Consider the following 13,155-nt stretch of genomic DNA (forward strand, 5'->3'; position numbering starts at 1 on the left):
ACAGCACCACAATAATGATGTTGCTATATTACTATTATCATTAGTATTAGTTTGTTTAGCAGGTTTTATTGTCAATCCACTCCCACTTCACTTTTATTTCAATTCCTAAATCCTTGTGACTGCGATAGCTTTATAAAGTAGGAGACATGTAATACTCAGTACTCATCTCTTATTGACCTATTGGAAATTCATTAACCTTGTTATTCCTCAGCGGTCCAAAAATGACATGCTACTTCTGAGCCGGCAGATATTATCCCAATAGTATAGCTTTGTGCATATGGTCATGTACAATCAGTGCGGCATAAATATGAATAATGTGTTGTTATAGCAATTAGTAATATAAAATAATGGCTGGTGTTCTGGTCTATTGTTATACAGTCAGAGCAGAAGGAAGGGCTGGAATATTATGTCTAAACAGGTCCAAAGTCAATGCAAAAATGCCACACAAGCAAGCAGTTTGAGAAACAAAACACTGCCCTGAAGGTCAAATAGTTTAAGTGGAGTAAATCAGCTGAGAAAAATGCAAGTTCAATATCTCAAATATTCTCTGGGAAATAGGGCCAAACAGGCCCGCAGAAGAATGTTTATATTTCTCATTATTGTATGAATATTTAATGTGACTAGAAAGCCGATCGTGCATCAATATCCTCAAATCTAAGCTGAGTCAGCAAAAATGAATGGCTTATGTTGAATTTTTGTAGCACAGATTATATGAAAACTCAATCGCTTCCTAATACAATGGATATACTTACTGTGGATATCAGAAGTATTCACCCCCCCCCCCCCCCTTCTCCGTGCAAATTCTTCACATGTTGTACTCCACGGCGCTTTCAAATTAGGCTTTACCTGTGGAAGCTATTAAAACGACTCCAAAGTGATGGTTAAAACAGGCATATAGAATATAAAGAAGTAAGATTTACAGAGAAAAACACATTCATCTCAGTTGCATAAGTATTTAACCCCTTTGTTGCTGCAGCCCTAAATCAGCTCAGGTGCAAATGAATTGTTTGAAAGGTCACACCATTAGTGAAAACGTTCAGCCGCTGTGTCATTTAAGTCGTTTAATTGGTAGATTATTTCCCTCAGCCATATAAAGACTTTAAAGTTGCAACTGACACAGTGATCCAACAAAGCGACCAAGGAGCTTTCGAATCAAGTCAGGGATAAAGTGGTAGAGCGGCACAGAGAGTAGGAGAAGGGTAAAGAAAATGTAAAAGGTACTGATTATCCCTCTCAGCACAGTGAAGTCCATCATTAAGAAGTGGAAGATGCATTATACCATCCAGATACTACTCAGATCAGGTCGCTCCTCCAAACTGAGCAGCCGGGCAAGCAGGAAACTGGTTCGGGATGTCACTCTGAAGCCAACGATGACCTTGTGAGATCTGCAAAGTTCTGTGTCCGACATGGGAGTCAGTGTGTACACATCAACAATAAGCCAGTTCCTACACAAAGCTGACCTGTATGGACGGTGGCAAGAAAGAATCCATTACTCACAAACACTCATCTTAAATCACGTATGGAGTTTGCGAAAACGTATGTAGATGATACTGCAGACGTGTAATCTGTATTGTGGTCAGAGAAGCCCAACATTGCTCATCACCCAGTCAACACCATCCCAACTGTCAAGCATGGTGGTGGCAACATGATGTTATGGGGATGTTCCCTTAAGCAGGGACTGGGAAACTTTTCAGGATAGAAGGGATAATGGATGGTGCAAAGTACAGATGAATCCTTGAAGAAAACCTGTTTGAGTCATACAATACTGAAACTGGGGAGGAAATTCACATTTCAGCAGGATAATGACCTGAAGCACAAAGCCAAACTGGAGTGGTTGGACAAGAAGAGAATTAGTGTTCTTGAGTGTCTCAGTCAACGTCTGAATTTGAATCCAATCGAACATTTATGTAGAGACTTGAAGATTGCAGTCCATCGATGATCCCCAACAAACTTATACAACTGGTTCACTTTTGCCATGAAGAATGGGCAAAAATGTCACCATGCAAAGCTAGTAGAAACCTATCCAAAACATCGCATAGCAATAATTGCTGTAAAAGGTGTTTCTGCCAAGTACTGACGTAAGGGTCTGAATACTTTGCAACCAGTACATTTCATTTTGTACGTTTCCTTTGCTGATGTTTAACCTCCTCATATTAAAGTGTGCAGTTTAACCACTACACACACACACACACACACACACACACACACACACACACACACACACACACACACACACACACACACACACACACACACACATACACACACATTTAGTGTTTATATTTGCAGAACTCCATTAATATTTGTTCATAGCTTACCTGTCTATACTGTGACACACTGTGTGGCCAATAAAATGACTCTGTCTTCTAATTCTTTTAGCTAAGGCACCTTTCCAGCCTTGATCTGCGTCATATCACTGAATTGGATAATGATACTGTGATGGAAGTTGTAAAGCGGTGCCGAAGTCTCACTTCCCTCAACCTCTGCCTGAACTGGAGCATTAATGACAGGTAATTTGAATGTAGCTTTCAGCCTGTCTGGCTATTACTAAACCTCACACTTAGAATTACATTTGTTTACACTGTGTATAGAAATTCTAATTTTCTCTGTTAAATTCAAAGTCTGTAATCCGTAAATGCATTTAATTACATCATAGTATATGCTTTTTTGGGCAGCTCCTTCTGCATTGTCTGCACCCTTTGGGGTCAGAGAACCCTGGTTAAGAACCTCTGCTTTAACACAAAGTTAACCTTTGTACCATTTTACTATGGTAATACTGTATTTTTCTTAAAATAAACGCCTTAATTATACGCTTCTCTACAAAACATCCCTTGTACTAGAAGTACCCTTGTCAATTTGTAGTGTCTCTGTCCACTCAACAGTCTAGTTACAGCACTATGGTTCAAAACCAAATAGCATGTTACGTCTATTCTAATATAGCAGTGACCAGATATGATCTTTATGTAACTGTGGCTGGGATTCACTTAGCGCCCATGCAGGGTATTGCATTAAATTGAATGGTTCTTAACGTCAATTCGAGGTGAGATACCCCATATCGGAACTTAGTGAATCTTTCCCTATTTAAAATAAATATATACATTCATAGCTGACTCATAATGCAAGCAATTTTATAGTGGTCAGAAATATTTTTTAGGTAATTATCTTATCAAAATAAAACACTGGGAGGATTCTAAAAGTGGTCAACACACTGAGATACAATGTTTCGGGTGAAGTACACTAAATGAGAATGGAAATTTTTTAGTTACTAGCTACATTATTATTTTGTCCATTTAAATATCTTTGGTGGTGGTGTAATTAGGTCTAATAGAATTATATATACAGTATATAAGAAGAAAAAGTATAAGGTGCGCAAAACTGATTTAAAATAGTGTTGCAATGATGTCTATGAGTGCTGTCACAATGTAATGGGTGTACACCATCCCAAAGGAAATACAAAGTACAAAAAAACTCAAAAGACGCAAATCAGAGACACAGGTGCATGGATATTCAACACCTGAAGGATAAATACGTGAACAAGTCCTATATTCGAATTCCACAACGAGATGTACCTATAAATGAAAAAGATACCAATATGGTGAAGTACGTTTATGAATAAAATTATTGCGCAAGCAACAGAGGCTACTTACAATGTAACAGGCACATCAGTAAAATGCTATCAGATCGCTGCATCAAAGGGGCTGATAATCTCAGGAACCGCTCACTCCTCTGTGTGCTCGGACGCGGAAGCGTCACTGTTTAACTGTAATCAGCAGTTGCGCGGGTCCTCCGATGGTGACGTCACTCCCCTAAACGGGGATACCGCTGGCTCCGTTCACTCGGTGAGATTAGCCGCAGGGTTCAATTCCGAAATTGATATAACAGTCCCAATAGCCTTTAAATAAGGCTTTGCAGCAAATCAAAGACAGTTAAAAGTCTTGAATATAACAGAAAATAGGGAGATCTAGTGAGAGACCCTCAACCCACTAGTTTCGTCTGAGTTTAGACTTTTTCTGGGGCACCATCAGAGGAGTGAGCGGTTCCTGAGATTATCAGCCCCTTTGATGCAGCGATCTGAAAGCATTTTACTGATGTGCCTGTTATTTCTGCTACATTGTAAGTAGCCTCTGTTGCTTGCGTAATAATTTTATTCATAAACGTAATTCACCATATTGGTATCTTATTCATCTATAGGTACATGCTATATATAGCATAATCTTATACCAAACATATACACACATGCTGAAAAAAAGTCATCATAAAGAAGCCATACTGCTTTAAAAAAAAAGTGTTATTGTTCTACCTTATTGGGTAAAGTCACAAATTTAACCTTTTAAGTAATGATCTCAGTGTTTTTATTATTATTATTATTCATTTCTTTGTGGTTTGCAATGGTAAATAAAAACATATTGGAGAAATGCTACAATAAAATGTGATTACAAATATTCCTTTTAAAATGTTGTGCTAATCATCATTTTAAAATTTTGAGTCTTTTTGAATGATGTCTCTTTGTACGCTGCGATCTTCTATGCTACCTTTTTCGTGTGTGTGTGTATATATATATATATATATATATATATATATATATATATATATATATATATATAAAATCAAAGAATAGACGATACCGTTCTGTGGCTAACAAAATGCTTTTATTTGTGCGAGCTTTCGAGATACACTGATCTCTTCTTCCGGCGATGTTACAATGAATGAATGAAGCAAGCAAAGGGTATACTTAAAAACAGTGTCTCTTGGAATGTTGAAGTGGAAAAGTGATTATCAATGGTGGCGCTCAAATCATAATTGTGCAACAGAATAATTACAGTGAAATAGTGTAAAAACAGTAGTGATTATGCAAACACATTCGTTTAATGCTGCTGTGACCCAGTGGGGGATTGCTCTCTCAATCCCATGCAGAGTTGAAGCAGTGGTAGTCGTTGGGAAGCGCAAACATGTGGAAACAGAAAATAATGATCTGATAGTGCAGTATTGTTAAATAAAAACGTGGATTTCTTCTTTAGGTCTATAGATAGAATACTCACAAATGTGAGGATGGATGTGTGTACGAAATGGTATCTTTAAGTGATGACCCGCCAGCTGCTATGGAGATGTATGTCAGCCTCAATAGGGATATGCACTCTGGTAACCTTTAGTAATAAACAAAGAACCGGGCATAGTGCAGACTGTAGGAATTTATATAAAAGGTAAGTATATTACAATACACTCACATGGTATCAGATGGTAACACGCATTTAGATCACACAATCGATCTCGGCTGCAGTAGAAATTAACTTTCTGCTTCCCCTGGAGTTGCCTCTCTGTTTGGCGTGCGTCTCACGGATGCGTCTCAGCAGTTCCGGATGTGACGTCAGCGAGATCCAGAGGTTCCGGTCGGCGGTGTGAATCATCTGTCAACGTCACTCTACACGTTTCACCTTCCTTGGTTTCATCAGGAGTGTCGATGACATGATAGTTTGGACTTATATACTCTAAACCAGGCCTGCACAACTCGTAAAGTGCGAAGGGCCGAACTGCTCCAAGGAAAAATAAATTGGGCCGCACGGGTAAAATCATCATCATCATCATCATCATCATCATCTCTCCTCCAGCACCCATCATCATCCTCATATCTCCCCCAGAACCCAACACTATCAACCATTGCGATACTCCCCATCTATCTCTCATACCCCCATCTCTCCCCCTCACCCACACACAATACACCCCTCCACATCAAACACACAATACCCCCCTCCACATCAAACACACAATACCCCCCTACACCCCACACACATCCCACCACCCCCTGCAGCTCACATCCCTCCCCCCTGCAGCTCACATCCCTCCCCCCTGCAGCTCACATCCCTCTGCCCCCTTGCACCTCACATCCCTCTCCCCCTTGCACCTCACATCCCTCTCCCCCCTTGAACCTCACATCCCTCTCCCCCCCTGAACCTCACATCCCTCTCCCCCCTTGCACCTCACATCCCTCTCCCCCCCCTTGCACCTCACATCCCTCTCCCCCCCTTGCACCTCACATCCCTCTCCCCCCCTTGCACCTCACATCCCTCTCCCCCCCTTGCACCTCACATCCCTCTCCCCCCCTTGCACCTCACATCACTCTCCCCCCCTTGCACCTCACATCACTCTCCCCCTTGGGTGGGTGACAGTGACTGGGTGGGTGACAGTGACTGGGTGGGTGGGTGACAGTGACTGGGTGGGTGACAGTGACTGGGTGGATAGGTGGGTGACAGTGACTGGGTGGGTGACAGTGACTGGGTGGGTGACAGTGACTGGGTGGGTGACAGTGACTGGGTGGGTGACAGTGACTGGGTGGGTGACAGTGACTATGACAGTGACTGGGTGGGTGGGTGACAGTGACTGGGTGGGTGACAGTGACGGGGTGGGACACAGTGACTGGGTGGGAAGAGTGACTGGGTGGGACACAGTGACTGGGTGGGACACAGTGACTGGGTGGGTGACTGGGTGGGTGACAGTGACACTGACAGTGACTGGGTGGGTGGGTGACAGTGACTGGGTGGGTGGGTGACAGTGACTGGGTGACAGGGTGACAGTGACTGGGTGGGTGACAGTGACTGGGTGGGTGGGTGACAGTAACCTTGACAGTGACTGGGTGGGTGGGTGACAGTGACTTGACAGTGACTGGGTGACAGTGACTGGGTGGGTGGGTGACAGTGACTGGGTGGGTGACAGTGACTTGACAGTGACTGGGTGGGTGGGTGATAGTGACTGGGTGGGTGACAGTGACTGGGTGGGTGACAGTGACTGGGTGGATAGGTGGGTGACAGTGACTGGGTGGATAGGTGGGTGACAGTGACTGGGTGGGTGACAGTGACTGGGTGGGTGACAGTGACTGGGTGGGTGACAGTGACTGGGTGGGTGACAGTGACTATGACAGTGACTGGGTGGGTGACAGTGACTGGGTGGGTGACAGTGACTGGGTGGGTGACAGTGACTGGGTGGGTGACAGTGACGGGGTGGGACACAGTGACTGGGTGGGAAGAGTGACAGGGTGGGACACAGTGACAGGGTGGGACAGTGACTGGGTGGGTGGGTGGGTGGGTGGGTGGGTGACAGTGACACTGACAGTGGGTGGGTGGGTGACAGTGACTGGGTGGGTGGGTGACAGTGACTGGGTGACAGGGTGACAGTGACTGGGTGGGTGACAGTGACTGGGTGGGTGGGTGACAGTGACTGGGTGGGTGGGTGACAGTGACTGGGTGGGTGGGTGACAGTGACTTGACAGTGACTGGGTGACAGTGACTGGGTGGGTGACAGTGACTTGACAGTGACTGGGTGACAGTGACTGGGTGGGTGGGTGACAGTGGGTGGGTAGGTGACAGTGACTGGGTGGGTGACAGTGACTTGACAGTGACTGGGTGGGTGACAGTGACTGGGTGGGTGACAGTGACTGGGTGGGTGACAGTGACTATGACAGTGACTGGGTGGGTGACAGTGACAGGGTGGGTGACAGTGACGGGGTGGGTGACAGTGACGGGGTGGGACTCAGTGACTGGGTGGGAAGAGTGACAGGGTGGGACACAGTGACAGGGTGGGACAGTGACTGGGTGGGTGGGTGGGTGGGTGACACTGACAGTGGGTGGGTGGGTGACAGTGACTGGGTGGGTGACAGTGACTGGGTGACAGGGTGACAGTGACTGGGTGGGTGACAGTGACTGGGTGGGTGGGTGACAGTGACTGGGTGGGTGACAGTGACTGGGTGGGTGGGTGACAGTGACTTGACAGTGACTGGGTGACAGTGACTGGGTGGGTGACAGTGACTTGACAGTGACTGGGTGACAGTGACTGGGTGGGTGGGTGACAGTGGGTGGGTGGGTGACAGTGACTTGGGTGACAGTGACTAACAGTGACTTACCTTGACCCGGGTGGGTGCAGGTTGCCGCCGGACGCTTGCTCCTCCTGCCCCCGATATCCCTGCGGCAGCTGCCCGGGACGGGAGGTGGGCTTGGGGGCGCGGGTTGGGGGAAGGGGGGAGAGGAGGGCACGGGAGGTGAGCTCGTGGGGGACGCGAGAAGCTGGCCGCGGAGGGAAGCGGTGAGAAGCAGGCTGCTGGAGGAGCTGAATTATTTAATTATTACTTCCCCCTCCAGCCCACGTTGGGAGCAGGGGGGGGAGCGGGCCCGCAGAGGAGCTGCATGTTGCTTCCCCTTCCGCCCCGCGTTGGGAGCAGGGAAGGGGGAGGGGAGCGGGCCCGCAGAGGAGCTGTGTGTTGCTTCCCCCTCCGGCCCACGTTGGGAGCAGGGGGGGGGAGCGGGCCCGCAGAGGAGCTGCATGTTGCTTCCCCTTCCGCCCCGCGTTGGGAGCAGGGAAGGGGGGGGGGGACGGAGCGGGCCTAGCGCATGCGCGCCGGGACCGCAGGGAATTGGCGCCATTTTTTTTTCAAAGTTTTTTTTTTTTTCAAAAAAAATTTTTTTTTCAAAGTTTTCTTTTTTTTTTAAAATCTCATCGAGGGCCACACAGAGAGGCCAGGCGGGCTGCATGCGGCCCGCGGGCCGCGTGTTGTGCAGCCCTGCTCTAAACTATCATCTGATTGGTTAAGAACTGGATAGTACATCAGTCTTAAAGTGGTATCGTATAAGAGTATGCTAAGAGTTGCTGATAGTTTTACATAATTTCTCCACATCACACATATGTGAAGATCAAATATAGGATACAAAAGAACTATTTATTAGGATAAAAATTAAAATAAGAATTAAAACATTATTAATTACAAAATGAATCTCACAATGTGGTTAAAAAATATACATATAATAAACATATCATACTAAGCGATCTGGCATAAGAGACATATAGAATGTTATTGCTAATACATATAGAATTAATTGTAGATATTGTAGAATCTAAGAGAGGAATAAAGAACTGTATTTAGGTCACAAATTAAAGAAAAGGTTTGGTATCAAATTCTAGATTTAAACCTGAGGGGGATATAGTTTGGAGTTCGTATATATCCAATATGATTCCCTCTTAATTAGGGCAAGATTTCTATTCCCCCCTCTCCAGTGTGGCATTACTTGCTCGATTGCTTTAAATGTGAGACCTTGGGGGTTAGAAATGTGAAATAATAAAAAATGATTAGATACACTATGAGCAGTAAGTTTCTTTTTTATGTTCCCAATGTGTTCTAATATGCGGGTTCTAAGGGGACATATAGTTTTACCTAAGTACTGTAAGCCGCAATTACATTCTAGAAGGTAAACTACAAAATTAGATCTACAATTTAGATGTTGTTTAATTTTGTATGATTTATGAGTGGTGGTAGAATTAAAGCTATCTCCTATTTTGGAGCTATATTGTCAGGCGGTACAAGTTTTACAGTTAAAGAATCCTTTAGGGAGATCTAACCAGGTAGAGTGGTGGCCTTCTGATTGTCTCCTAATAGCACTTGGAGCTAATTTATTTGTAATATTTGGTGCTTTTTTATATACCATCTGCACTCTATCTGGTAAATGTGTTCCCAAAACTGGGTCATTTTGAGTATGGGCCAGTGTGTATTAAGGATTTTATTAATTTTGTTAGCGTCCTTATTGAATTGTGTGATGAAGGGCACTTTTAAAGTAGAGTCTTGGACCCTTCTCTTAACAGGGAGCAATATTGACTCTCTAGGCACTAGATTGGTTTTAACCAGTGCCTGCTCAACATTGTTGATATTATAGTTTCTTTCTGCAAATTTCCTAGTTAATATAGTGGATTGCTCTTCAAATATATGATTGTCAGTGCAGTTGCGTTTTAGTCTACGGTATTGTCCGTACGGGATGTTTGCTATCCATTTGTTGAAATGGCAACTGGACTGCAATATAAAATTATTGGCATCCACATCTTTGAAGAAATTTTTGGTTTTAATAAGATTGTTCTCTATGTATATGGTGAGATCTAGGAAATTTACAGTAGAACCACTGATAATAGACGTGAATTTTTAATTTAATTCATTATTATCTAGATATAAAAGGAACGAATCTAGATCCTCTGATGTGCCCTTCCAAACAAAGATGATGTCATCTATATATCTCTGCCATGTGACCAAGTTCACGTCCAGACCTACCCACGACCATATGTATTGATCTTCCCACATGGCCATGAGTAAGTTAGCGTAGCTGGGCGCAAACTTGGTCCCCATGGCGGTCCCACACAACTGTAAGTAGAATACTTAATTGAACCAGAAGAAATTTTTGTTCAGTATAAATTGTATGCATTTAACAAGAAACTCAATTTGTGACATAGGAAACTTCCCACTTTTTTCCAAAAAGGTTTTTACGGCTCTGCATCCATCAGCATGTTTAATTGATGTATACAGAGCCGTTACATCTGTAGTGACTAACAGGTAGCCTTCTTGCCATTGTATATCTCTTAATAACAATATCACATCATTGGTATCTTTCAGATAGGATTTTTGTTCTTTAACTATTTCCTGCAGGTAGCTATCTATGAATTCTGATAGATTCGATGTTAATGACCCTATGCCTAAAATTATTGGCCTTCCAGGAGGATGTAGGAGATTTTTATGTATTTTTGGTTGAAAGTAAAAGATTGGGAATATAGGATCTTGTATATTAAGAAATTGGAATTCATTTTCCTCCAAAATACCCTTATGTTTACCATCCTCTAGTAGGGCCAACAATTCTTTTTTGAATAGAATAGAGGGGTTTGAATTTAACTTTTGATAAGTGGTAATATCGCCCAGAATTCTATTTGCTTCCTGCATATTAACAGTGATCCATAATTACCACTCCTCCTCCCTTATCTGCTGGTTTTATTACGATACTCTGATCTAATGAGAGTTCATCTAGTGCATTTTTTTCATCTTTAGTTAAATTAGTGTGATTTTTGTTATTGGTAGTGGTTAAGGCCTCTAAATCCTTGGTGATTAATTGGAAAAAGACCTCTAGGTGGTTTCCTTTTGCAAACGTAGGAAAAAAGTGAGATTTGGGTTTAAATTTGGAATGTACAAATTTAGGTGACTCCGATTGAGATGTAGTTGGACAATCTGTGGTACTACACTGGCGACACACTTTATTCGAGCTCGGCTAGTCCCACGAATTCGGGTATACCCGGGTGTATTGAGGTTTGTGACTGTTTTCTGCCCGAGTGCATTGAGGTATTTTCCAAGCAGGGATTGAAGCATTTTATTCCCGCTGGCTGCAATACTGCACAGTATATATATATATATACTGCATTACAATTCATGAATTTATGCCATCTGGTAGACACGCGAAGCATTGCAGCCTATTAAATCCTAATCATTATCATTTAACAGATCAGCCACCGGTCAGCCAGGCATGAACCCAGGCTGGGAAGGCAAACGCAACGGGGCTTGTCAGAGGTGAGGAGCGGCGCATTCCAGGTATCTGCCAGGTACATACTGGGTATTTGCTCGAATAAAGTGTGTCGGTGCAGTAATAAGTGGATTAGACCAGTTCCTTGTTTCTGCTTCTTTATTGATAAAGAATCTTTTAAGAGTGAGTGATCTCCAAAAATTTTGTGCGTCTATATACAAATTAAACTTATTTGGTCCAATAGTGGGAGCAAAGGTAAGTCCTTTACTAATAACTCTACTTTGGTTTTCTTTAAGAATCTTTTGACTAAGGCTAAAGATATTTTTTGTTTTTAAAACATTTTTCTTGTTTTTCCGTTTTCTGCCCCCTCGTCTCCCTCTGACATGCGTCTTTTGTTTCTCTATTTTAGAGGTAGATTTTGGTTCATCAAGGGGTGAAATGGATTCCTGGTTTCCCATGAATTCATACACTCCTTGGGATCTAAAAAAGAAGGTGACTCTTTTTGTGAATGAGTAATATTGGTTTTTGAATTCTCTTTTGCTGATTTGCCAATAATGTCGCTTAGTTCAATGTGTTTAGTTTTTTCTTTTACTTTTCCTCCTGTTGGGAGAGATTTTGTATCTACTTTTTTAATTAAAATCTGAGGTAAAAAGCCTGCATGATTTTTGGAGTATTTGTCTGTAAATTTACCTCTATAAGAGGTATCCATATGAGAAGTGGTTATTAGGCTTTTTTCAGGAGGATCAGGGCAAGAATGTGTCTTAGGGCTTGGAATGTTATCTGTGCTTGTCCCTCCCCGTGTGTGGATGTGATTTATGGCTAGAGGTGTTAAATGGTTCCTGAAAGTTAGTGATGTGATGTGTGTGTGTATCTGTGTGAATATAAATGAATGGAGAGCCCACAGTGTATACAGTGCTTTACAAAAGGTTTGTGTGGAGTGGGAGTTAATATTAATGGTGTTGGTAGGTGTGGAAATGTGAGAGATTGTAGCATAACTAAAAGTGTGTGTAGATACTATGTGGTCCCTATTGGTGTATAGGGATGGAAAACAAGGAGTATTTGTATGTGTAAGAGATAGTTGTGTGTGCATACATATAGCACAGTATGTACAGACATCGCCACAGCATCACACGCGGAATAAGAGATGGTACTGTCTGCGAACATTTCTCTGACTCTGGCCATAAGATGAACGATCTGAGGTTTGCCATACTCAAAGGTAATCTTAAAACACCGAAAGAGAGACGGTTGCATGAATACAAATTTATGCAACTGTTCAGGACACTTAGCGGTGGCCTAAACATAGATCGAAATTTTATGAGTCATTACTGACACAAGTGAACTCTCTTCCCATGAGCGCTAATGGCCATGTCTGTACATACTGTGCTATATATATGCACACACAACTGTCTCTTACACATACAAATACTTCCCATTGCTGCAACAGTCAACTGTCCCAATTAATGAATGTCCTGCAGCACTTGGAGCTGGCAGCAGTTGCAAGTTGTTCTGTTTTACAACGAAAGCAAGTTTATATTAAGTTTTACAGTGTTTTATCAAGTGTAGAGCAATAGATGCAATCATTGGCAGGCACTTGTATTACACTAACTGGTTTGGCTCATCCCCAGCAACAGCACCTTAAATCAGTTTATAGCACCCTTATTTTCATGTTGTTGATGTTTTTGTTTTCCATTACTACTAAAATGATTCCTCTATAAATATATACATTATTTTTTTTCCATTTTGGTATAAAAAAAAATATTTGTTAAGTTAAATAATGAGGCTGTGTTCCTAGCCTGCAGGGGAAAAAAACCCATGTTGAATTAGAATTCAGAGGCTTTCTTCACGCCTG

At 42.8% G+C, this 13,155-nt stretch overlaps 1 protein-coding gene across 3 annotated transcripts in view; it reads left to right on the plus strand.

Annotated features, from left to right (window-relative positions):
* FBXL17 (F-box and leucine rich repeat protein 17) overlaps positions 1-13,155 on the plus strand; it is a 659,342-nt gene that overhangs the window by 160,590 nt on the left and 485,597 nt on the right. For all 3 annotated transcript variants that reach the window (XM_075602073.1, XM_075602064.1, XM_075602079.1), the window contains exon 6: positions 2,380-2,510. In XM_075602073.1, coding sequence (XP_075458188.1) covers positions 2,380-2,510 — 131 coding nt within the window. The remainder of the gene's footprint in view (positions 1-2,379; positions 2,511-13,155) is intronic.

The sequence above is a fragment of the Ascaphus truei genome, chromosome 1 (genome assembly GCF_040206685.1).
Source record: "Ascaphus truei isolate aAscTru1 chromosome 1, aAscTru1.hap1, whole genome shotgun sequence".
NCBI lineage: Eukaryota > Metazoa > Chordata > Amphibia > Anura > Ascaphidae > Ascaphus > Ascaphus truei.